At 54.8% G+C, this 23436-nt stretch overlaps 3 protein-coding genes across 5 annotated transcripts in view; 2 read left to right on the top strand and 1 right to left on the bottom strand.

The window, feature by feature from the left end:
- The window catches only part of GALNS (galactosamine (N-acetyl)-6-sulfatase), a 56979-nt gene extending 43549 nt beyond the window's left edge, over window positions 1-13430 (top strand). Inside the window, exons 14-17 of one of the 3 annotated variants that reach the window (XM_063334835.1) lie at window positions 3040-7268; window positions 9147-9285; window positions 12389-12492; window positions 13396-13430. In XM_063334835.1, the coding sequence (XP_063190905.1) occupies window positions 3040-3126 (87 nt within the window). In that variant the 3' untranslated portion in view covers window positions 3127-7268; window positions 9147-9285; window positions 12389-12492; window positions 13396-13430. Of the gene's footprint in view, window positions 1-3039; window positions 9286-12388; window positions 12493-13395 lie in introns of all 3 variants that reach the window. The other 2 variants (XM_063334836.1, XM_063334834.1) reach the window with 2 other exon arrangements.
- On the top strand, window positions 12144-15141 carry APRT (adenine phosphoribosyltransferase). The gene is made up of 5 exons (XM_063334838.1): window positions 12144-12247; window positions 12389-12492; window positions 13396-13529; window positions 14475-14553; window positions 14693-15141. The coding sequence occupies exons 1-5, from the start codon at window positions 12168-12170 to the stop codon at window positions 14833-14835; spliced, it is 540 nt and encodes a 179-aa protein (XP_063190908.1). The 5' UTR covers window positions 12144-12167; the 3' UTR covers window positions 14836-15141.
- Window positions 15142-17891: 2750 nt separating this feature from the next.
- Window positions 17892-22621, bottom strand: CDT1 (chromatin licensing and DNA replication factor 1). The gene is made up of 10 exons (XM_063332707.1): window positions 22176-22621; window positions 21664-21831; window positions 21345-21571; window positions 20660-20854; window positions 20404-20549; window positions 19995-20098; window positions 19521-19709; window positions 18961-19095; window positions 18662-18863; window positions 17892-18544 (listed from the first exon to the last, which is right to left on the bottom strand). Exons 1-10 carry the CDS (start codon window positions 22536-22538, stop codon window positions 18381-18383), a joined length of 1893 nt encoding a protein of 630 aa, XP_063188777.1. The 5' UTR covers window positions 22539-22621; the 3' UTR covers window positions 17892-18380.
- Between the last annotated feature and the right edge of the window lie 815 nt (window positions 22622-23436).

Below are 23436 nucleotides of genomic sequence, written 5' to 3'. Positions count from 1 at the left end.
TGTTCCACGGCAGGGGCCTTGGAACAAGATGATCTTTAATGTCCCTTCCAACCCAAACCGTTCTATGATTCTGTGATTCTGAAACAAACAGTCAGTACCTGCCGCTTAGGGTCTATCTCCAGCCAGACAGAAAAGTACGAAGTGTGGAGCCGTGTCTCTTTAGTAAGAAGGCAAAGATCTTTCTTAGCTTTGTCACATCTTTTTATTTTTGGATGTTAAGTAGGAAAAAGATTTGAAGGACCATTGTTTCTGTGTTGTTTTCTTTCATTATTCAACTTTTCCCTTAATAAACACTGTTCTGTGCTCCTCTGGGACCTTTTGGGTTCAGGCATTCTCCCCAGTGCCTGGCTGCTGCCAGAGACCTTCACTGGAAAAGCATTTCTTCTGTGCTAATTCCAGTTCCAAAACTGGTTCATAAAATGTAGGCATACTCTGCTGTTCTGCAGCCACCCTGGTGCAGTGTGTTTAGGTGCTGTGAAAACATCTGGTATCCCTGTTTGTCAACATGCAGTGTCTTTGTGTTGCATAATGGAAAAAGTGATGGACTGGATGTCCTGTACTTCGTCCTGTACCCCAGTCCTCTCCTTGGGGCTAATGAGAGTCAGTCTTCTCCCTGAGCGTGCCTTGTTCTAGCTCAGTTGGGTAGGAGCATAGGAAGTTCCACCTAAACACGAGGAGGGACTTCTTTCCTTTGAGGGTGGCAGAGCCCTGGCACAGGCTGCCCAGAGAGGTGGGGGAGTCTCCGTCTCTGGAGACATCCCAAACCTGCCTGGACGTGTTCCTGTGCCGCCTGCTCTGCGTGACCCTGCTCTGGCAGGGGGTTGGACGGGGGGATCTCCAGAGGGCCCTTCCCACCCTATGGTTCTATGGTTCTAAGCTTTGCAGACCATGGGCTTCCACTTCTGCTTTGGCTACAGCAATGTCCAGGGCTTGGCCAAGTCCAGTTATGCCTGTCTAGTCTGTAAGCAGAGGCAGCTAATGATTGCTCCAATGCTTGGCCAAGCTCAAACCAGATCGTTGAGGCCATCTGAGGCAGAAAGCCCTCCTCGGTGGGCTGAGTGGTATTCTAATCCTGGGAGAAATGTTCAAATCCCAGCAGGAAGCTTTTTTACCTTATGAGTTTTCTGGTCTACGTAAATTTCTGACAGGCTAGTTACACGGTCACCAAACTGAAATAAACAGGCACTAAATTATTGGCTTTTGAGACCAGAGGTGAAGACAACCAAATCTTTCTGTAGTAATAGTATTGCTGGGGTTGATTGGGCCTAAAATCTGTCTTTGGAGGATGCTGGGAGATAAATATCACATACTAATACTATGTCCAACTCTGTCTTCTAAATTTTTATTTGATATGGGCATTTACTATCCTTACTGGGACAGAGGAGGAGAATTGTCTTTGCTTTTCCGTGATTAAAGTAGATGGATCGTTTTGTAGCTGCTGCAGTCTTGGGATTGATGTTGGACTTGATGATGTTAAAGATTCTTCCCAGCCTAAAGGATTCTCTGATGGAAGCGCAGCAGCATCAGCCCTCCTGAGCAGGGGAAGTGTTTGCTGGCCCATCTGCGGTGTATCCCAGCAGCAGCGTAGATGAAGCTCCTGTGAGAGCCAGTTCTGCTGTGTTTTCCTCCTGTGGAAATGTAGAAGTTGCTCCATGCAGCAGAGCCGTGCTGGCTTGCCTGCGTGTTTGACTTGGGGCACACATGGTGTCCTCAGGGCTCTCACCACTTACAGCACAGATCCAGGAAAGCCAACTTGGACTGCGAGACTGAAGCAGATACAATTTGTTTTTTTCAAAAGAACAAACGTTTCATTTGTTTCTGTGGATCTCTTGTTACCTCTGCGGAGTGGTCAAGCATCTGAAATTTCCAGCAGTGGTTGTGCGTTTTCAAATTGAGAAACGGATTTAGAAAGCAGCATTAATTGTTCTTAAACCGTCTGGAGCTCTTCGGGCAGCGAGGTGCCTTCTGCCAAAGCTCCCCTCTGTGGTCTGCTCCTTCCGCAGAGATAGCTGGTGTCTCACTGCCATCTGTCGTCAGCTGCATGGAATAGAAACCTGCTCTGGCATTTTTTCTGGGGTTAAGCTTTTCTTTTAATTCCAAGAAAACATAAACGACCTGAAGGATAAAAATAAGTAAAATGAAAGGCAATAGGTCAGAGCTGAACTGACCTGTAATAGGTGACAGCAGGAATCTTCCGTGGATGGATAGACATTGAGAGAGGGAGGGACAGAGAACAAACGCAAAAGCTTTCTGAAGGCAGAATGGCAATTGTGACCTGCCATTCACAATACCGCAGTCCCAAATTTTAAGTGACAAGACCCCATGAAATTGAAAAAGTTTTTGCCCAAATTCCTTCCTCCGTTAATCCCTTTGGAAGCTGAGGTTTGCAGTGGGTTTCCTTGCTGACGTCGTTTCTTTGTTGTACGTGTGCTGGAGAAAGGTAGTTCAAGAAACACGGAAACAAGGCAGGGAAATAATTTTGGTCTGCGTGCACTGGAGTAGTTGTCTCATAAATGCCTCCTACTCCATCTGTTCATGAATTCATCCATCAAAATGCTCATTAAAATACCAGCATTCTTATCTCTCACACCCTTGGCCTTCTGTTGCTTTTTGCTTGTTTCCTCAAGAAGGTGCATGGATATCTTAGTGCTGAGAATGAGAACTGTTTGCTGGATCCCAGGAAAATTTGGGGTTTCACCAAAACCTCATGGTCTGATTGCTCCATGCTACTACAGGGAAGAGAGGAGGGTCACCAGAGTCCCAGCAGACTGCATTTGTACAGGAGAGACCGCTGTATCCCAGAAGAGGGAATCATCTGCTGCAGAAGGATTTGTAGTCTTTCCTAAAGCTTTTTTTAAATAGCGTTTGGAGTTGGGAAGTTGATGAGCCGCAGGAGCATCAGCTGCAAGAGGAGTTTCATTTTTCAAGCAGGACGTAAGAGCGTCTTTGTGAGGATCAAAAGGGGGTGGTTAGGGCTAGGGCTTTGCAGGTACTTGGTATGAATCATCTTTCTATATATTTTTTGTTTGTTTTTAACAGAATTGGTCTCCTCCAGGCTGTGAGAAACTAGGGAAGTGCCTGAAACAGCCCAAGTCTGATCCTAAGAAGTGCATTTGGCCTCATTGATCTCTGCAGCCCTCAAGAGCTACACGGGAAAGCTATAACCAGCCGGACATATGGTTTACAGTGCATGTCTTCTCATGTTGGCACTCCTGTTTACACAGGAAGGGTGTGATGTACGTATGATATCATCATTTGCTCTTCCAAAAGGGCCAGTGTTTATATTGCTAGTGCTCAGGGTTTAGCCTGTACTCTTCTGCTGTTTTAGTTGTTTCCGTAAATGGTAAATACAGTGAACACTGTTTCAACCGTAAAAGCTCTCTGGACAACCGCAACTCTGCCATCACCTCAGAAATGCCATGGATGCACCATTCCTCTTGCTCCTTCCACCCAACCTGCTCTCCCAAATCATGGCTTGTTCGGATGCCCCAACAGCAGCCATGGGGGACTGTTCAGGAAACCTACAGCCGCCAGAAAACCCTGCCCAAACTGCCCTTGGCTTGTTTGTCTGCAGCTTGTTGTTTTAGCGTTTGATTTCCATTGTGAACTCTTTGGACTCCAACTTGGTTTTCCTTTCTTCCTAAACTTGAGAGCACTGGGTGCAGCTGTACGGCTCAGACCGCTGCTGGGCATCACTGGGGGCAAACAAGTGCTCCCTCCTGTTCCCAACCTGGGGGCTGGCTCCCTTAGTATGTCAGGAGAACACCCTTGCCTGCCTTCCATCTGTAGCTTCAAGCATTCCCTAGGTAACAGTGTGAAGAAATTTGAAGATCATATTCCTGTAAGTATTGTCTTATTGATGGTGTGCAGGATATTCTTAGGGCGCTGGGAGTCAGTTGTTCATTTAAGGGGTTTTCTTTATTTCCAAAAATCTGGGTCCAAATATGGTTTAAGTCACGCATTCAGTCTCATGATCTGGGTCCAGCCAACTGCAGGCTCAGAAATGCCCGTTTACATCAGATGTTAACTCTTGACCCTGTTTCCAGTGTATGCTCTCTGAGGAATTCTCCTTGTGCAAACTTTCCACAGCCTGGGTGTAGCACTTCTCCAAGCAGAGTTCACGGTAAATGCCGATCCTTCGCACAATTTCACATTGCAAATTTCTCATCTGCTTTTGAGCCTGTTTCACACCCTTCGTTATTGCTAATAAGCGTGTCTCGAACAAAACCAAGCAAAGTTACTCTGGGGCTTCAAGGGAGTGGCTAGAAGCAACCCCAGCCATGCTGTTTGCACCGGCAGCTCTGCTTCCACCCCTGCAGTGTTTTATACAGTGCGTGTGCCCTCTCCGCATGGCATTGTGCTGTCTTGGGAAAAATCAAGGTGCTCTGTACCTGTAAACAGCCCTGCTCCCTTCCCAAGGAAAGCTTGGGGCTGGCTTGAGATGAGTCGAGAGCTCTGCTGCTGTTGTAACTGCTGTGCTGTTGCCCGCAACGGGCTTCTCAGCTGCTTGTTCTTACCCTCCCAGTAATCCCAAATGCTCTCATTCTCTCCGTTCCCATGGTTTATGCTACCTGTAATCCCCTCCACAGTAATTCCTACTGCGTATCTCCTGAAGCTGGATAATCCTGTAAGATTGTAATAAGAACAGCACTTGAGTCAGCTCTTACTATTCCACCTATCAGAAATCACAGCCAACATTTATTTCGTCGGCTGGCAGAGCCTCTGAAACTCACTGTTTGCTCATCTGTAAATGGCGTTTGTTTATGGTCCAAATGTCTTAGATACCTTTTGGTGTTGCTGATTGTCCTTCCAGTATATTGAGGCACTTCCAGTTCATCCATAACATTTCCCTCTGTTTTGACAAGTGTGGATAGCTCAAGTCTTGAGAGATTCTTATCAGCTTGTTCTTCAGTGATGCTATATGAGAAGGACTGGTAGGAGGACTTGCAGCAGTCACGCGTGTCTGTCAGCACAGGAGACCACACAAAACCAGTAACTTCCCATTTTCTGGGTCTGGTCCACGTCTGCTTTACTGCTTCTGTCACCCAGAACTGTTCAGAGTCCGCGATTATCACCAGATAAAGATACCACCAGAGGAGGGAGTCTGTCACTGCAACTCCCTGAAAATCGCTGTCAGCCCTCGAATAATTATGAACATGTCTGCTGCAAACTCTTGACAGCGCTTTGTCTTTCTACGTCCTGCTTATGAAGAGATTGCATCGCAGGATCGCAGCTCATCGTCTGAGCACTAGCCCAGACGCGTTTCTCGGTTCTTAGCATTTGCAGTATGCACATCGTGAGCGTGCTGGATGCCTGCTACCCCGTGTCCCCCGCCTGCCTGGCTGCCACGTCTTTCTTTACTCTTTCACCGCTTGCAGTTTTGAAGATGCTGCTTTTCCCCTGTCTGTGTGACTTGCTTGGACGAGCCGTGCTGTTCTCAGCACACACGGTGTTTGCCTGGTTATGCAGCACACAAAGTCCTCGCTGAAATAATCTATCAGTGCATAGATACTGGATGTAAACTTTGCACTGGAAAGCTGGCTGCTATAAGTGAATTGACTTGATGTCTGTTTATTATCTGCTTCGTGTCCGTTTATTATAAAAGAGCAAAGCTTAATGTGAAGAAGCTACTGCTTTAAATTTAAATAAGAATAGTAGTTTTACAGCTGGCTGGCTAGGAAGAATTTTAAATCCAAGCCTTTCCCAAAGATGTACAGATTTTAAAGTTGTGAGATGAAGAACTAATGAAGAAAAATAAACTAATTTATCAGAAATGCATTATATGATTTGTCTGTGCGCACCTGTAAAACAACTGAGTAACACCTTGCTTTGGGACAGTCTCGCAGATACGCCTTCCAGATCACGGGACTGACTTGGGTTAAAAATAGCTTGTTTTGTTTTCCCTGTATTATTTTTAACGTGGATCAATTTCCCAGCCCACACAGCTGCCTGAGTACAATTCAGAGGCTGGTGTGGGGACCAGGGGCACACGTGGCCTGAGGCTGCGTCCACCAGCGCAGCCGCAGGGACGAGCGCTGCCAGCCTGCAGCGTTAGTGTGACGCAGCTCAAAAACACCGTTACATGCCTTGGATCACAAAGCAGGCAGCACGTATTGCCACGTCTGCCCTTAATAATTATCCTAAGCCTCCCATCTGAAGTTGGTCCAGGTGATAGCTGCCCGGTTTCGTGAACTGCCCATACCGGGGCAGGAGTTGGCTTTGCAGGAGCGGCCTGCGGTTGTGTGTGCAATAGGAGTTGACAGAGGAGTGGGGCCGGTGGGGTTTACTGGTCAGTCGGGGACTGCAGCGGTGAAGCTGGTTTGTTGGTGGCTTCCTTTCTCAAGCTGCAAGACATAAGAGCTAAAGGAAAGATGATATCTGTCTAAGACTGCTTCTGTGTGGCATTCCTCCCTTTATATTTAAATATGTCTGCTAAATGCTAAAAGCTTAATATCTGCTTGGGCTAAGAGTCCAAGGAATTTCTTTCTTGCCTTTAATTTCCAATTAGCTGAGCCTCTTGAGTCTCCCTGCTCTGCCCCTGAGGCTGCGTTATCATCCAGCCCTCCATGCAGAGGAGCTTCTGAAATGGATGTAACTAATAATCGTGGAGAAAGTCCTACTGCATTTACAGTCTATGGCTGCAAAAATGGAGTCTTGCTTTAAAATCCTGCAGCGACAAATGGATTATTTCGGTGGCAAATTAGTCTCTGTGGACCAACAATTTGGGGATCTGAACACTGGAATTGGAAAGCAGAAGATCAATTCCGAACACTTAAGAGCCAAGGTTAATGCCCTGCAAACTGTATTGAGTGCGGTGATGAAAGATAACATGCCTCTGCATTTTAAATGGGAAGCCGAGAAACACAGTATTAAAAGTGAAAATGGGCAAGTTCAGGGCGAGAGCGAGTGATACCCGCGTATTTGCTAATAAAACGTTACACGGTGTCTGGGGACTGAGTTTTCGGGCAAGTGCTGAGGATGACAGTGGGCTTTTACTAACGGAACTGGAATTAATATCGCCGAGGAGGCTGTTGAACCTGGGACGCTCGCTGCCGCGTGGAAGCTGGCAGTTGCCGGTACCTGCCGCATCGAGCCTTTCCCAAACGTGGTGGACAGCTTCCAAAAGCCTCCTGGTTTCCCCTAAAGCGAAGCAGGCAAGATGAGGATCTCCCAAAGGCTGGAGAACACTGTTTTTTTTTTTCCAGTGAGGACATCTTTGCAGTCGTCAAGTGAAATAATTTCAGCAGCTGAAGAAAGACCTTTTGAAGGTGAGAATGGTTTGAATCGGGGCTTTGGAGGGGAAGGCAGTGCTGGGAGGCAGTTTATTGTCTGCAGAGTTGCCAGCAGGCTCTTCAGCCCAGCTACACGAGAAATCTCTCCCCAGGGATCTTGCTGTTGTCCTCAGCACTGGGAAACTTTATAAACCACATGCACTTTTCCTCTCCAAGAGTTACTCTCGAGTGCTTGTTCGGTATCCAATTAACTGGTTTGCAGTTGGAGTGGCTTGTTTTCCATTTCTCTTAACAGTTATAATACTTGGAATAGACTTTTGCTTTTGTTTTCTGATAGTATTTGATGTGAGTTTTTCATATGTTATCAGAAAGCAACACGACAGCGCCTCTTGAATTAAACTGTTAGTTTTTAAGAACAGTTGTAAGGGAAGAATTGAAATCTCATTTTTGGTTCTTTTTTCCTTTGGAAACTGGCTATTTTAAAGCCAGTTTAACTGGAGAAAAGATTCCATTTGCCTGTTTTCTTTATATCCCCTTCCACCGTTTATAGTTTTGTTGTTGCTCGAAGTCTAGTTCGGATTATATAAATCCTAAATAAAGGTGGATCCCCAGCCAAAAGCCTGTGGTTTCTTAGGAGTGTAAAAAAACAAACCTCTGCCATACAACTTCTCGAGAGCGGCAGCCTGGCAGCTCTCTATGCCTTTGTCCCTCCCGGAGTCACTTAATACCCTTCTGGGTGATATGTAGGTGGGTAGCACGATTCCCATCTGAAAGGGATAGGGGCTGAAAAGCCCGTCGGCCCGTTCGCCAGCAGCGAGGAATGCGTGCCAAATCCATTAGTTCTGGATCGGACTCAAAATCCCCTCCCGGCTCGGCCAGGCTGGCCAGAGGAGAGAGAGGAGTTCTGTGTCTTCTCCAAGGGCCTGATCCAACCTGCCGCAGCGGGCAGGAGGTGCCGGGTTCGGCTCCGCGCAAACAGGGATGCTGTGGAAGGGCAGAGCTGGTTCATGGTGCCTTCGCCTCTTTTAGGGGGGACAAAGCCAGCTCGTTATTCAGTACGGACGCTTCGGTCCCAAGCCCAGGGAGCTGGCTGGGGAACTGCATTTTTCTGCTGTTGAAATAAGATATTTTAAAAAAATGGGTTTAAAGTGCATGCGTTTCTAAAGCTGAAATTGAAACGAAACGTTCCAGCGGATTTGAAAGGAAATTTTAGTTCTCATTTCCCCTTGTGGGGTATGTTGAAATTTTGAGCATTTTGTTCCACTTCACACTGAAGTTTTAAAATCCTTAACGGAACAGAAACTTCCATACTCAGCACAGCTCTTCTAATTGCCTGTTTAAGCTGATTAGAGTTAGCCCGCAAGCTTTTATATCCCCAGTTTTTATGTTGACAGGTTAATAACATCTCTCGTATCAGGATCTCAAAGCACTTCTAAATTACTCATTAGCTCTGTGTCCAAAAGAGAGGCAAAGCCAGTGACCCCCTGTTACGGTACCCTCTGGGGGGTCCAGATCTGAGGTGGTGGTTCCTCCCCCAGGCACAGAACAGCCCTAAACCTCTGGAAGCCGCAAGCGGATGTTGAGACACCTCCCCGATGATATTCCAGAGCCCAAGTCCTTTGACATCACATTTGGAAATTGGTCCTAGGAAAGTTCTTTTCAGATGGAAATTGCAGTAGGAGTCAGTGCTGTTGTTTCAAAGGTTGAACAATGACGGGGAAACTAATTTATTTTGGATGTTAAAAACCAGTCCGGACTGGTAGGTGCAATTCATAACCTTTGAAATGGAGGATTAATGAGGTGAAGTTCTGACAGAGATCTGAGAAATGTTTTTTAAACCTGAGCTGGCATAATTTCTGGCAGCTGAATCATTGGAAGTCCGATTTGGTGTAACGTTTGTGTTCTTCCTGGCAGAACTGATGGTGTCTGAGGCCTGATCCTGCATCAGAGGAGGAGACATCCCGCATCAGAGGAGGAGAGATCCCCCCAGCCGTTTCTTCACCCAGCTGCTGGATGCAAAGGGACCGGTGGGAGCCCTCGGCAGCTCCTCCTGGTGAGAGCTGCTGCTTTGCCTGGGGTTGGTTGGCGTGAGGGGCCTGGGAACCTCGCTTAGCCTCAAGAAAAATGTGGTGGTGTCTTCTGCTAGTAACGGTGGCGATTGCGTAGGAGGGCCGCAAACAAGAAAAGTGTGATGAAGACCCCAGCTCACAGATTCTCCATTAGTGAGAGGCAGAAGGCAGGGGGTGCCTGGTGTTTGCACTGCAGGCAGCCTGCAAAAAAGCCCTTTCCCAGCTCCTGCTTATTTCCATGGGTAGGCAGATAAATTCCATGACTTCCATCCGCCAGGAAGAAGAGGAGTTGCTGGAATAGCTCATTGTCCAGTATCGTGGTTGGTAAGGTTACAGGATAAACCCTTCCAGCTCATCTGAGGGAGCGAGGGTGTTGCGAAGCCCCTGTTCCAGTGGAAGACGACGTGCTTCATCTGTGCTTGCTTCACTGGAACAGCTGCTAGCGAGGATTCTTCTGGTGCCAAAGAGATAATCTGACTTCAGGGAAAATCTTAGTCTTTAAGGGAATGGTTGTGAAAGGAGACACGGTGACCTCCTGCGCGGGCTGTCTCTGGCAATAGAGAGCTTAACAAGAAAGGGAGCAACCTTTGCACTGGCCTTCAGCTTGTCTCCCTTTGCACCTCAGGCAGACATCCATTGAACAGGTGTCTTTTGCCATCTATAGATGAATTAGGAAGAAAATAGAGCAGTGGAGGATTCAGTGTGTGGCAAATGCTTCCTGAGGGTTTGCACCAAGCACTGGGAACTGTGCAATGACACAGGACGTGTCAGATGCTGGGATGCAGGCAGAATTGGGTTTCTCATGAGCCGTGATGTGTACGCGAGCCTGTCACAGCTGAGTTGGAGAGGAGACCAGCCTCTCCTCCTGTCGGCTGCTCCTCCTGCGCGAGAGCCACTTCTCCTAGCTGAAAGGACCCCACAGGGCGGTTGGGAGCAACTAGTCCAGCAAGATTAGGAGAAAGCCAGGCTTCTGCAGCCCTGAGCACCTGTCCCACGGGGTCCACATTAAATCACTGCAAAACACCTGGATAGCTGCTGGCGTGCTGTCACACACCTCAAAGACAGACCGTAACGGCTGTCTGGAGGGTGTGGAGCCGAGCTGTCCCCATCGCAGCCATCGGCAGCAAGCACTGAGCTCAGCCAGGGGTGTTGCATGCTAGAACCGCCTTTCCTTTCTGCAGCGGGTTGTGCCCAGATGCATTTGGACCAGGCCCAAGTCGTATTTGCTAATGTAAGACGAGATCTGTACTCATTCAGTAGTATGTGTCCTGCCCACGATGGGTTTTGCGTGGGCAAACGGCTATTCACCCATCAGGCGATGGGAGATAGGAGCTGTGTGAGAGTGCCCTGACCTGCCGTGCCAGTAAGTGACACCAGTAGCTGCCGAGCTGTTAGCCCAGGACCGAGGGCGCTCAGACTGGCTGTGTTATCATCCCCCACGAGTGTAATCCAAACCAACGGTTCTAACAACCACAAAATGCGATTCCAGGGGTTCACAAGAGGTGATGAGGGACAGAAAAGCAGGAAAGAGTTTAGTGATAGCAGGGCAGGGATGAAGGGAAGTGTAACCTCTGCACACAGGACCCCTTTCCAAAGCTGGCTGGGGCAAGGCAAGGTCCCAGGGCTCTATGCACTGAGGAAAAACACGTGCTGCAGGTACCAGAGCACTCTTCAGAGGCAGGACTGGGGCTCCATGCTGCAGGGTGGTACAGCTCCATGCACTGGGGAGATTGGGACTCTGTGGGTTGGGGTACCGACGAGAGCTCCATGCACCAGGGGGTGTTGAGGTTCCATGCCCCAAGGTGCCAGAACTCTGTGCACCTGGTGACCAGGGCTTCATGCACCAGAGTAGCAGAGCTCCGCGCACCGAGGGCATTGGGTCTCTGTGACCTGGGATGCCAGAGCTCCATGCATGCAGGGACTGGGGCTCCATGCACTAGGGGAGTTGGTGTGCCGTGCATGGGGGTGCATGCACCGGGCAGTCAGGGCTCCGTGCCCTGGGGGGACCAGTGCTCTGTGCCCTGGGGTACCAGACCTCCATGCACCAGGGGGTCTGGGCTTTGGAGTACCAGAGCTCCATGCACTAGGGGATCGGGGCTCTGGGGTTCCAGAGCTCCATGCACCAGGGGGACGGGTGCTCTGTGCCCGGGGGTACCAGAGCTCCATGCACTGGGGGTCAGGGCTGTGGAGTTCCAGAGCTCCATGCACCAGGGGGTCAGGGCTGTGGAGTTCCAGAGCTCCATGCACTGGGGGTCAGGGCTGTGGAGTTCCAGAGCTCCATGCACCAGGGGGTCAGGGCTGTGACGTTTCAGAGCTCCATGCACCAGGGGGTCAGGGCTGTGAAGTTCCAGAGCTCCATGCACTGGGGGTCAGGGCTGTGGAGTTCCAGAGCTCCATGCACCAGGGGGTCAGGGCTGTGACGTTTCAGAGCTCCATGCACCAGGGGGTCGGGGTTCCAAAGTTGCAGAGCTCCACGCACCAGGGGGGACCAATGCTCTGTGCCCTGAGGTACCAGATCTCCATGCTCTGGGGTTCCAGAGCTCCATGCTCCGGGGGGGCTGGGGCTCTGGGATACCAGACCTCCCTGCACAGGGGGAGACCGATGCCCTGCGCCCTGAGGTACCAGATCTCCATGCACCGGGGGTCGGGGCTCTGGAGTTCCAGAGCTCCATGCATCGAGGGGTCGGGCCTCCGAGGTTCCCGAGCTCCGTGCCCCGGGGTGCCAGAGCTCCACGTCCCAGGGTATCGGGGCGCCGTACCCGATGCTGGCGGCCCCGGAGGCGGCGCGGGGCCGTTCCCCGCCGAGCGCCCCGCCCGCCCTCCCGCCCGGCGCTGCGCGGCGGCTGCGCAGAGCGGGGCCGCCGCCATGAGCGAGGAGCGGCTGCGGCGGGTGCGGGACCGGGTGCGGACCTTCCCCGACTTCCCGGTGCCCGGCGTGCTTTTCCGGTGCGGACGGGGACGGGGACGGGACCGGGGACGGAGAAGGGACGCGGGCTCGCCGCCCATCCATCCTTCCTGGGCTTAGGAGCTCGGTCGGGAGCCAGACCAGCCCCCGGAGGTGACTAACCCCTTTCCTTCTCTTTGCAGCGATATCAGCCCCTTGCTGAAGGATCCTGGAGCTTTCAGGACTTTGATCGATCTTCTGGAAGAGCATTTGAGGGCGTCTTTCCCCCGAATCGACTTTATTGTAGGTGAGTGTTGGTTGCAACACCTCTGAGGCCAGGACAGAGCACCCTGTCCTCGGGCTGCCCGGGGGGGGAGCGTGGGGAGGCTCCTCTGCTAATGGGGCAGGGAATACTATAGCCTTTGGACGTTATAGTCACCCGAGCGTTGGCCTCTATCATATGGTAACGCCGGGACAGGTTATACCCTTAACTTACTGCTGTAGTTTCCTAAAATACTGGTTTGGGATGTGGCAGACTCCATCTGACACTTCAGTGCCAATTCCGTAATTCATTGCGTTCATCATTAAAGAGAGTCAGGAAGTACCGAAAAGTACTGAAAGACAGTCAGACTGAAAGTCTGACGTAAAGTCCTACAGGCATGCCTGTAAGGTCTCGCACAGTCCCCGTGGCAGGCACTCTGTTCCAGCACGTTTTCCTTCTCAGGGGGCTTTTTCGAGCCAACAGAAACAGCCTTTGTGGTGGTAACACGTTGCAACACACCTATGAAAGAGGCTGAGAATGGAAGTGCTTAGAAAAGCAGTGCTCGGGCTGGGTCATAGCCCAAAGTTCAAGGAGTCTAGACCAAACGTGGTCCAAATGCCTCATGTTAACTGAAGTCTGTCCCCCGGTGGTGCAAACTCCCTGGCTGTGTGGCCAAACTGATACTGGAGCTTAGCTGAGCTTATCTCTAAGAAGAGCCAGAGGAGAGGCAAAATAGGCTGATGCGGTGCCCGGAAGCCCGTCAGCAGCACATCTTGGCGAGCACAGGCAGTGCAGGAGTGTGGTGTGTGTGTTTTCAACCCATAGAAATGGCTGTAAGAGCAAATTGCTTCTAGAGACACTCTGCTGAATACGGGAGGATAAACCTGGGGTATTGTGCAAAGACACCCCCAGTCGAATGACTCTTCTGTGCTGCTCTGCTCCCCCCAGGCCTGGACTCCCGTGGCTTCCTCATAGGCCCCCCCCTGGCTCAGAGACTGGGCATCGGCTTCGTGCCAATACGGAAAAAGGGGAAGCTTCCCGGTCCGACTGAGTCAGTCTCCTACACGCTTGAGTATGGCAAGGTAATGCCCGGGGAGAAGAAGGTTTCCGGGCTGGGGGGTGTCAGCGAGAGGAGGGGGTGATAAAACCAACGGGGTGGTCCCCAAGCTGGGTTTCACAGCCAGTGCTGATGCCACGGGCAGCCTGGCATGGCACAAGCTTCAGGAGCGGCGCTGAGCTTCACCGTGCCCTGGCATGGCGGCTCCCTTCCCGAGCCATGGACACGCGGTTTGTGTCGCTGAGCCGCGCTGTGATTTTTTTGTAATTTTTTTTTTTGGGGGGGTGGGGGCATGATAACGACTTGATGCTAAATTGCTTTCTTTGGCTTGAATTCAGGGGCACGAATGTGGAGTGTGTTTCCCACTCTTCCAGTAAGTGCTATAAGTAAATGCCTTTATTGCATGGCTTCAAAACAGAGCGCTCGCCTCGTAACACCGCAGCCTCTCCGATTAAAGAGCAGAGGTGTGAGCCCAATAACACGCTACCGCTGGTAACTAACGGCACCCAGGGACCGGCAGCAGAAACACCGAACCTAGGCATTCTTTATGAGGATTGTTTGGGCCAACCCTTGCGTGGGACAAGTTCATCTGACACAGGACGTGCCTGTGGCGGTTTGGATCTGGCTTGGTGGTGCTCTCCAAGCAGAGAGCTCCAGCCCAGTGCATTACAGGAGATTTTCCTCACTGGAAATCTGCTTCAGGATAAGGTTTCACGAAGGGACCATAACTCACTTGATGAACGTTCAGGATTTTGACGTGCCAGAGGGTTGGCCCAGCAGTCACCTAACCCGCTATATATTTTCGTGGTACTCCCCTGTAGCTGGAATATGTGTTTTTTGGGGTTTTAGGTGCTGAGTGTTAAGGTTGCTCTCGCTGAAGACTCGTCTGCGTTCCACCGCGTGTTAGCAGTTTGTGAAGCGTTTCTCTGTAAGGCAAGACTAAAATGATGCTACTCTTCCCACCCTGCAGGCTGAGCTTGAAATCCAGAGCGACGCCGTGGAACCGGGACAAAAAGTAGTTATTGTAGATGACTTGCTTGCAACTGGAGGTGAGAAGCAGACGGTGTTAGAGCATGTGTAACCCACGGACGCGTGCGTCGCTGACAGCAGGAGCGGCTGGGGGGTTTGAAGCGTACCTCGGCACTGCTCCTCGAGTGACGATGTTTCTGCTCAACCTCTGTCGTGCAGGTACCATGTGTGCAGCCTGTGAGCTGATGAAGAGGCTGAAGGCTGAAGTCCTGGAGTGCCTGGTGATCATAGAGTTAAAACTCCTGAAAGGGTCGGAAAAACTCGAGTCCATCCCTTTCTACTCTCTGCTGCAGTATGACTGAGGAGGAGCTGGGAGAAGGGAATGCACGTCATGAGCTGTGCACGAGTTTGGGCTTTATTCGGTGACTCTTTCTTGATGTCACAAGGGGGTGGGTAGGGGGGGAACCTACAGTTTTGATTCTGGCCAGATGCTATACAATCCTAAGTCCTATTTATTTTCCAAGCTGCAGATTAAGCTGTGTTGAGTGTAGGGATCCTTTTTGGAGTTCATCCTTTTGGGAAGAAGGAACAGCCTGATTGTTTTTGGGGAGGGAGACCAAGATGCATCTTCACCAAATATTTTTTTTTTTAGGAGACCAAAGTGAAAATACTCCAGCTGAGGCAGGAGAGCTCTGATAGCTTTGGGGGCCCAGCATTCCCCTTCATTTGAGCTGTGCCTGGTCAGCCTCCGAGGAACCCCTTAAGAGTTTGCCAAAGAAACACAGATGATGGGCACAAAGCGATGATTAGTCTAAGGGATAAACTCCTATGTATTTGACCGCAGTGAATGGCCCGGTTGCTCTCCGCTGTCGCTCACGGCGGAATAGGCTGCTCTTACATTAAGGTAGTGCTTCCTAAAGAGAATTAAGTGCCTGCCGAGCCCTGTGTCCTGAGAGCGGGAGGCAGCCGCTGCCAACGCGGTGGAGGTTGCTGGTGTAGAGGAGCTCAAACACCAAGTCAGCTTGCAGCTTGGCTTGTGCTCTCCTTCCCTTCACCCAGCAGGAAGCTGAAGGTCTCTACTGTAGGAAACCGTCTGCCTTCCTTTGGTCCGGGATAGTCCTTAGCAGCGGGTTTTGCAAAACTAGGAGCCATCTACATCAGGAGAAGTAGCACGCAGCGGGGTGACAGGCAGTGAGGAAGGGGGCCATGCATATGCTCGGGGCTGGTTGCCCACCTTCTGTCCAGCAGCACTGGCACCTACCAAAGCCTGCAGCTGCAGCCAGGAGCAGCTTTTATTTAGCACAAAATCCCCATCTGCTGCAAGATAGCTGGCTCCCTGTGCGGCTGCCTTCCCTGTGCTGCCTTACCGGGGCACTGAAAGGATGATGCTGGTTTGGAGCCCATTCATGTTGGTATGTTTGGTGTCAGATAAAGGCACGGGAAAGACAGAAAAGGTGTTACGCTTGCAGCCAAGCTCCAGCGGTCTCACTCGGGTTGTGTGATGGATGAAGCGGGGTTTGGAGATGCTCCCTATAGCCTGGTTCACTTTGGTCACAGGACTAGCTAAGACCCAGCGTGCCAAAACTTCCACATGCCTGAAAACATAAGGGACTGTGTCCCTGTCTTTGCAGGGGCTGAACTCACTGGTAAAATAAATGTCGACTTATTTTTTCTAAACTGTCTGAGAGCTGTGCTTGCAGTAGCTGAAGCCGTTTATTACCCACGTGAGCGTCCTCCTCCAAAACCAAGCAGTCAGTGGAGAGCGAGGCGGTGGCATGAGCTCCCCCTTGCCACCCCACATGCGTGGAAGGAAAGTTGGCCGGGACTGAGCAGTTCAGGTATCTTTTCTCTGTGCCTGGCACCCCTCTCTGGCCAGAGGCGGGTGTACCCAGGCTGGTCCTGCTGGTTGTAGTGGAAGCGCCCAGTACCAGTGGGATCATAGACAAGCTCCCCACAGCTCAGCTCACCTTCCCCATCCAGCGCGCAGGGATGCTGCACTCCCTGCCCTTACACTTGTAAGGGCTATTACGGCTATTTTTATCACTGTTTCCTGAAAAGCCACTTCAGTGGCTGCTCAGTTTGCGCCGAGAAACACCATTCCCCGGGGAGAAACCTCCCCCAGGGCACTTGTTTTCGCAGCCAGCCCCTGCGCGGAGCCAAGGGAGGCAGCGCCTCGCGCGCATTCTTGGCACAAGGAGAGGGTCCCTGCTGCGAGGTAGAGAAGGGAAAAATTAGTTCCACCCCAAAGAGCCGTGGAAAGCAGCTGCGTGCTGTGGAAGCGAGCGTAAGCCCCGCCAGTGCCAGAGCTGGCTGCGTGCAGGGCCAAGGGGTGACATCAGGGAACCCAGGGACGGTACCTTCACGTTGGCCGGGCTGTGAGCGACTGTTGATGTAATTGCTTGTAGAGACGGGGCTGTGCAGGGGTGGCTGCCAGGCGGGAGGAAGGTTTTTTTGTCCCAAGCAGCAGAACGGGAGCTTGCCGCGAGCTCCCCTGGGGCGCGTGCGTGGCTGCCAGGCTGCCGAAACCAGCTCCTCTCCACCGCAGCAAGGTCCGTTCAGCACAGCCGATAGCCCGGCCTCGCACCCCAGCCCCGTGTATCCCTCCAGCCTCCAGGCTGGGTTTAAACCCTCCTCCCTGGAAACAGGGCTACCTCTTGCCAGCAGTGCTAGCCAATTGGCCTGCACGATGGCGAGCAGGGTCCTGGAGGAGGAAGAGGAGGAGGAGGAGGGCCTGCCTGCTCCCTGGGGCAGTGCTACAGGGATGCTGCCAGCCTCCGAAACCAGCGCTTCAGGTGGGGACACTTCCCTGGACCAGCGCGATCCGCCACCCAGAGGGATGAAGGACAGTCCCTGTTCCGTGCGAGTCCTCGGTGTCCCATGCTAAAACCAGCAGAGTTTGGCTCAGAAAGCGGTGCGAGGTGCGCCCAACGTGGTGCTGGGCAGGGGCAGCCCCCACCTCCTCCCTTGTACCCCACGCTGCCCCTCCTGCGGCAAGCGCTGACCTGACCTGGGCGCTGGGCCAGGCCAGCACCTCCGCAGCCATCAGAATCCTCTTTGTCCCTCTTCCCAAACCACTTCAGCCAAGTGACCCGGGCTTTCCCCTGGGGAAGAAGTCCCCCTGCGCCCACCCTCAGCCCTGGCTGCTCCTGTCCCCGTGGGAGCTGCTCCGCAGTCCCGATTTACAAAAGCTGCATTCAGTTCCCTGCAAACCCACGCTCACTTTTTCCAGTAAGGCTTTCTCCAGGAGCTGGATGACGATCCAGCCCTTCCCTGCGTGTGCCGGCCGGCGCCAATTGCCATGGAGAGCCACGGTGCTAACACGGCGTAGACAGGCAGCTCACGGAGGAAGAGCGCTGGGTTAACACAAGTCAGCTATATTTAAAACATTTAATACAAATATGTTTTGACAAGTCCCGTAGTTGTTTCCAGTGAGTGCTGGAGATGCGTTTTCCCCTCTCTTAAAAACAGAACAAGGCACAGAACTCCCAAAAACATCAATTTGTGACGACTTCTCTCAGTCCTTCCTGCCTGTTACCCTGCCCAGTCCTGCCTCCACCCCAGCAGGGCCGTTGATGGAAGAAGCCTCCTTTATCAAACCTTCGTGAGAAACCTTCTGCATCAAACCTTCAGGAGAACGCAGCAAGCCAAGCAGAGGTTGTTAGTTCCTCCTCACAGCTTGCGTTGTCACTCCAGGACGCAGGACTGCCTGCCTTGAGCTCAAGGGTTAGGGACCCTGGCAGACCTCAGGGACCCTGGCAGAGGAATTAGTTAAATTAAGGCATTTTGCTCTTCCTCAGACATCCCTGAGGACGAGCCTCCCGTAAGCCCACATCGGATCCCAGAGCGCAGTCAGGATTTGCTACATTTAGAGGAGATTGCACAAGGGAAGCCTCGACCCTTGGGGGGCTTAGAGGGCTTCTGCCTCCTTTGCCGCCTTGGTGAGCCTCTCCGTGATGAGGCCGAGGTCCTTCCCTTTGTCCAGTTTGATGTAGGTGTCCGTCCTGATGGCGTGGATCCCCACCCAGTCGGGCAGCAGCTCTGCGAAGAGGCGCAAGTGTTTCTCCATCTCGCCTGCGAAAAGAAGCGGCAGCCGCCGGGTCAAAGTCGGGTCAAACTCCCCAGCCCTTTCCTCCCGCAAAGACCCTCCCGCGCCAGCAAGGAGACACCCCCCCGCCCCGGCTTTCCTACCAGGAGGCATCTGCGCGTTGTAGCTCTCGGCCATGCGGGCACAAGCCACCTCCATGGCCAGCGCCTGCTTCTTCTCGGCCACGAAGACGTTGCGCAGGATGCGGGCCATGGCTGGCAGCCGCCCCAGCATGGCGAGCCGCTCCTCCTGCCGCGGGTCCCGCGTCATCAGCGCCTGCAGCTTCTGCGCCTCCTTCGCCCGGATCTTGGGGAGCAGAGAAGACGGGGTGAGACACAGGCAGGTCGTGTTGTCCCCCCCCGCTCCCCGGCACCGGTGTTACGGCCAGGACTGAATTACTCACCCTCTCGAGCAGGGCCTGGGACACCCCTTTCAGAGCACTGGAGGTGCTGGCAGGGGACGGTGCTTTGGAAACCACCGGTTCCCCCGCACTGGCTTCAGCGGTTCTTAAGGCCAGGTTGGCAAGAGCTTTTTCCATCTGCTCATGTGGAAGAGGGAGGAGGAGTTGGGTTACAGCTGAGAGCCGCTCGCGCTGGAGGAAGGAGAAATTTCCCCTCCACCGCCCCCGCCGCCGCCCTGCAGCCCAGCGCTCCCACCCCAGCATGTCCGACCCGTCCTGCCTGCACAGAGGACACTTTGGGGTGCTTCATCTCCGCTCCCAGCCCCAAAGTCAGCACTGACGGCTCCTCTAGCCTGAAACCAGCCTTACACCACACCTTACACCACAACCTGCAGTGGTAACAGCCAGGCTTGCGTTCCCACCTGCCTACATCTTACAGCGCTCCGAGTCCTGTGGCTCTCGAATGATCCTTCCCAACCCCTATCCGGTAACATCTTCCCGGAGAGACACGTGGTTTGAGGTCTGCCCGCCACAGACGGAGCCAGACCCTGGTCCTGACTCACCTTGGGGGTCAGCATCCCCCGAGCCGTGCTCAGCACCTCCTGGGCCGTGGTGAGCCTGCCCTCCTGGGGCGGCTGCGGCAGCTCTGCCGGGCTGACGTCCGGCACCTCGTCCACGTTGAAGCGGGGATGCCAGCGGGTCAGCTTCTCCTCCGGCACCACCATGGGAGGGCTGAGGGCGGCCAGGAATGCCTGAAGAGGGGAGAGAGCTGTGTCACGGCACCTGCGGGCCAGGTACGGGGGAGCCGGACATTGCTCTGCGCTCCCAGCACAGTTTGGCAACACATAGCAGCTGGCTTGGGGGAAATTCAGAGCCAGGAAAGATTCCAGCTGCCATCTTCTCCACTCGAGAGCATCCCACAGGAACCAGCAATGTCCTTTAGCTTGGATGCCAGCCCGCTCCTTCCACCTGCTTCTCTAAATAGTGACCAGAGCAACCCCAAACCCCAAAAGCGGAGGGCGCTGGGGGAGCCTCACCTTGTGGTGCTGCTTGACGATGTTCACCAGGTTGCGGTTGAACTCCTTCCTGCGCTCCAGCAAGCGCGACGCCGACAAGTGCGGGCGGCCGTCCACTTTCTCCTCTGCAAGGAGAGACACATCAGCATCACCCACAGCACCTCGGCCAAGCATGGCAACACCGCGACCGGGCCCAAGCCTCGGGAAGGATGGGATCAGAGCCCTGCCGTGGGGCTGAGTCGCTGCCAGAAGCGCTACCCTATCATCCTCCCGCTTGTCCCAAAAGGGTTTTCCACTTCCAACACGCTCAGACCCTTATGTGCCAAATGATTATCTGACCAAGCAGAGGGCATCCGTGGGGATTCAGGGATCCCAGCCAGGATCCAGTGTGCCACAGCTCTCAGGCCTCCCCCCGCAAAGCCGTACATACCTTCCCCCAGCACCGGCTCCAGCGTGAGCTGATAGTCGGACTTCTTCACGCCATTGCCAAAGGTGGGGATGTTCTTCTCTTGGCGCAGCCTGTAGGAGGTGGGGTACACCGCCTTGATCTGCCCCATGTGCCGCTCCTCAAACTGCCTGCCACAACACCCAGAGAGATCAGGAACCCCAAGGGCTGACACCAGGGCATCAGCCCCGACAGCTTCAGCTGGGACCCCAAAACGGGCTGCCCACTGCTGCCCACTTACTTGCGCATCATGTCCTGCACCCCCTGCTTGACCTTCGCGAAAGTGATGGTCTCAGCACGGTTGAAGAGCATCCCGGCGATGGTGTCCACACTGCGGAACATCTCCGCCAGCACCTTGAACTTGTAGGGCAGCGTGAGCCCCGGGGGCAGGTCCTGCGCGAGGGTGTGGAACCGCTGGTACGCCGGGGGCTTCTCACTGCCAGGAAAGGAGAGGGGTCAGGGTCCCCCGCACACAACAGCCACGGGCTGTGAGGGTGAACACAGTGCTGGGACAGCCCTGAGGGTGCAGCCGGGGACCGAGACCGGCCAGGACGGTGGTCCCACTGCTGACCTCAGAGCCTAGGAGCTGCATGCTCACCGGTTTAGGGGAGATCCCTCTCCTCCCCTCATCCCAAATCTCTTCTCTGAGAAACCAGTGCCAGCATCTGGGTCACATCACCCACCCTTCATGTCCCGGGCAGGGACATGGATGCCCCAGCGCTCATAGCGGAGTCAGGGGGGCTTGGACCACACTTGAGTTTTGCTCCAGAGAAGCCCTGTGCATGCAGCGGGGCCAGCCAGCGCTCCCACAGAGCCCCCACACCGGGGTGGCAAGACCCCTGCAAAGCCACTGTGGGGCCGAGCAGCAGAACAGGGCTGTGGCAGCCAGCGGGACACCCCGATTAGCCCTCAAAGCTGCTCCTCACCCAGCCTCTGCCGCTGGAGCTGTCGACTCGGTGTCCCCAGATGGCTGCGCTCCCGGCGTGGCTCTGCTTCCCGCTTTCTTCTCACGGATCCGCAGCTCCAGTTGCCGCGCTTGCTCCAGACGGCTCCGCAGGTCGGCGGTGGCCGCGACGGGGACAGGTGGCAGCTGGGCCAACTGGGCCAGCGCCTTCACCCTCTGCAGGCGGCACCGTAGCCCGGCCAGGTCCTCCTGGGTGGGGAGGGGGCACAGGGTCAGAGCAGGGCTCGCACACCGGCAAGAAACACAAAAAAATGGAGCAGAAAGCCAGGCTTGTCACGTACCCGCTGCAAACGTCTGGTTGTCCCCGGGTTGTCACCTGTGCTGGGCTGTGTCCCCCCATCCTGTCCCTCGCCAGGGGAGCGGGTGGTGCTGGCCGGGGGGTCTGCTGCCGGGTCCAGCGAGGGTGGTGTCGGGGGGCAAGCAGTGGCTGGAGGCGAGGGGCTGGCGGCCTGCAAAAGAGTGGAGGAGCATTAGAAGCTGCCCCGGGACGTGCAGGGAACGCACCCCCCCTCCCCGGTGTCCCCCCCACCCATAACCTTGCACTGAAGGGCGGGAAGCCATCGGGGGGTCTGCAGTAGGGGCAGGAAGCAAGCCCTGGCGTAGGGGGGTGGTGGTGTCTGCATCAGGAGAAGAGGGACAAGCCCAGGGGGGGTCTGCACTAGGGGAGGGGGGGTCAAGCCCTTGCGGGGGACTGCTCCGGAGACGGTGTCCTGGTTTTACGCTCCGTCCCCCCCCCAGTCACTCCCCCCATCCCCATTTTAGGGCCGCAACCCCGACACCAGCATCTCCCTACCGCGGCCGGCAGCCCCGGTTCCGCGTCCCGGTGCATCTCCAGCCTCTTCCGCGCCGACTTCCCGCTCGGCTCCCCGGGCCGGGCCCCGACCGGCGACTCCCCTTCCATCTCCCGGCGGCTCCGCTTCCTGCCCGCCAGCCCCCGCACCGCCGGGGAGCCGCCGCGGGACGGGGTGCGCGGCGAGCCGGGCAGCGGCGGCGGGTGGGCGCTGAGCCCCGCCAGGGCACCGTCCTCCTCCGCCTCCCGGTGCACCGGGGGCCCGGCAAAGGCGGCCTTAAGCCGGCGGCCGCCGCCGCGCTTGGCCGGGGCTCCGGTAGCCGCTTTCGTGCGACCAAAGAAATCGGTGAGGCGGAGCTGGGCCATAGCGGCGGTGGCGGTGGTCCCGGTACCGGTGGCGGTGGTCCCGGCGCGCCGACACGTGCGTCCACTCCCGCGCGCGCCAAAGGCTCCGCTCTCGGCGGGAACCCGCGCGGCGGTAGCACCGCCCACCGGCGGGGCGGGATGGGTCACGTGGGGCGGAATTGGCGCCACGGGGCTCTTAAAGGGGCCGTGCCTCCCTGTAGGGGTGCATCCACGTGGGGGACGGGAGGGGGCCGTTTGGCGGCGGGGGACCACCAGACCCGTTCCGGGGAGGCCCCCTCCGACTTTGCCCGGTGCCGCAGCGCCCGGTTCGGGGGACCGGCTGGTGCACCGTGTGCCCCTGCCCGTTGCAGGGAGGGAGGGAGGGAGGCTGCCCGGCCCTCGGCTGGTGCGGGGGGCTGCAAGGTGGGAGACCCTGAGCGGGGCAAACAGCACCTGACATGGCGCTAACCCCGCCCCCTGGGCTGGTGGTCACCCCTCTTATCTGCTCGCCCCAGCACGCTTGGGGCCAGGGAGCTGCTTGTTTCCAGCTCGCGTGGGGCCGAGCCCTGCCCAGCTCCCAGCGAGAGCTCTGCGGTGGCCGTGGGGTCCCTCCAGGGACGCTGCCATTGCTGCCTTCCCCCACATCTCTGTTTCTGGGAAGTGCCTGGTGCTCCAGCTCCGGACAGCCATGGGAACAAGGTGTTCCAGAGGCACCCAGAGCACCCCTTGCCCCCGGCATCCCCCTGCCCCACGGCGTGGCCGTGCGCTAATGGCACTGCCCGGATGTGGGAGAAGCTTGCTTGCCCATAAAACGCCTCGCCGGGCACTCAGGCTGTGCCCGCAGCACATTAGGGGGCCGCACCGTTCTCCAGCATCTCTCTTAAAGCCTGAGCGAGGCCGGCAAAGTGAAGCAGGGCCA

The sequence above is a fragment of the Chroicocephalus ridibundus genome, chromosome 4, assembly GCF_963924245.1.
Source record: "Chroicocephalus ridibundus chromosome 4, bChrRid1.1, whole genome shotgun sequence".
Taxonomy (NCBI): Eukaryota; Metazoa; Chordata; class Aves; order Charadriiformes; family Laridae; genus Chroicocephalus; species Chroicocephalus ridibundus.
The sequence above is the reverse complement of the archived record's forward strand: the minus strand, read 5'-3'. Positions and strand labels throughout refer to the sequence as shown.

Excerpts from the sequence above, each read along its gene's own strand:
- APRT (XM_063334838.1), top strand. The coding sequence starts at position 12,168 with ATGAGCGAGGAGCGGCTGCGGCGGGTGCGGGACCGGGTGCGGACCTTC. Across the intron at positions 12,248-12,388 it reads GTGCCCGGCGTGCTTTTCCG|CGATATCAGCCCCTTGCTGA; the intron begins GTGCGGACGGGG and ends TTCTCTTTGCAG. Across the intron at positions 12,493-13,395 it reads CCGAATCGACTTTATTGTAG|GCCTGGACTCCCGTGGCTTC; the intron begins GTGAGTGTTGGT and ends TGCTCCCCCCAG.
- CDT1 (XM_063332707.1), bottom strand. The coding sequence starts at position 22,538 with ATGGCCCAGCTCCGCCTCACCGATTTCTTTGGTCGCACGAAAGCGGCT. Across the intron at positions 21,572-21,663 it reads CAACCAGACGTTTGCAGCGG|GAGGACCTGGCCGGGCTACG; the intron begins GTACGTGACAAG and ends CTCCCCACCCAG. Across the intron at positions 18,864-18,960 it reads CCCAGGCCCTGCTCGAGAGG|ATCCGGGCGAAGGAGGCGCA; the intron begins GTGAGTAATTCA and ends CTGCTCCCCAAG.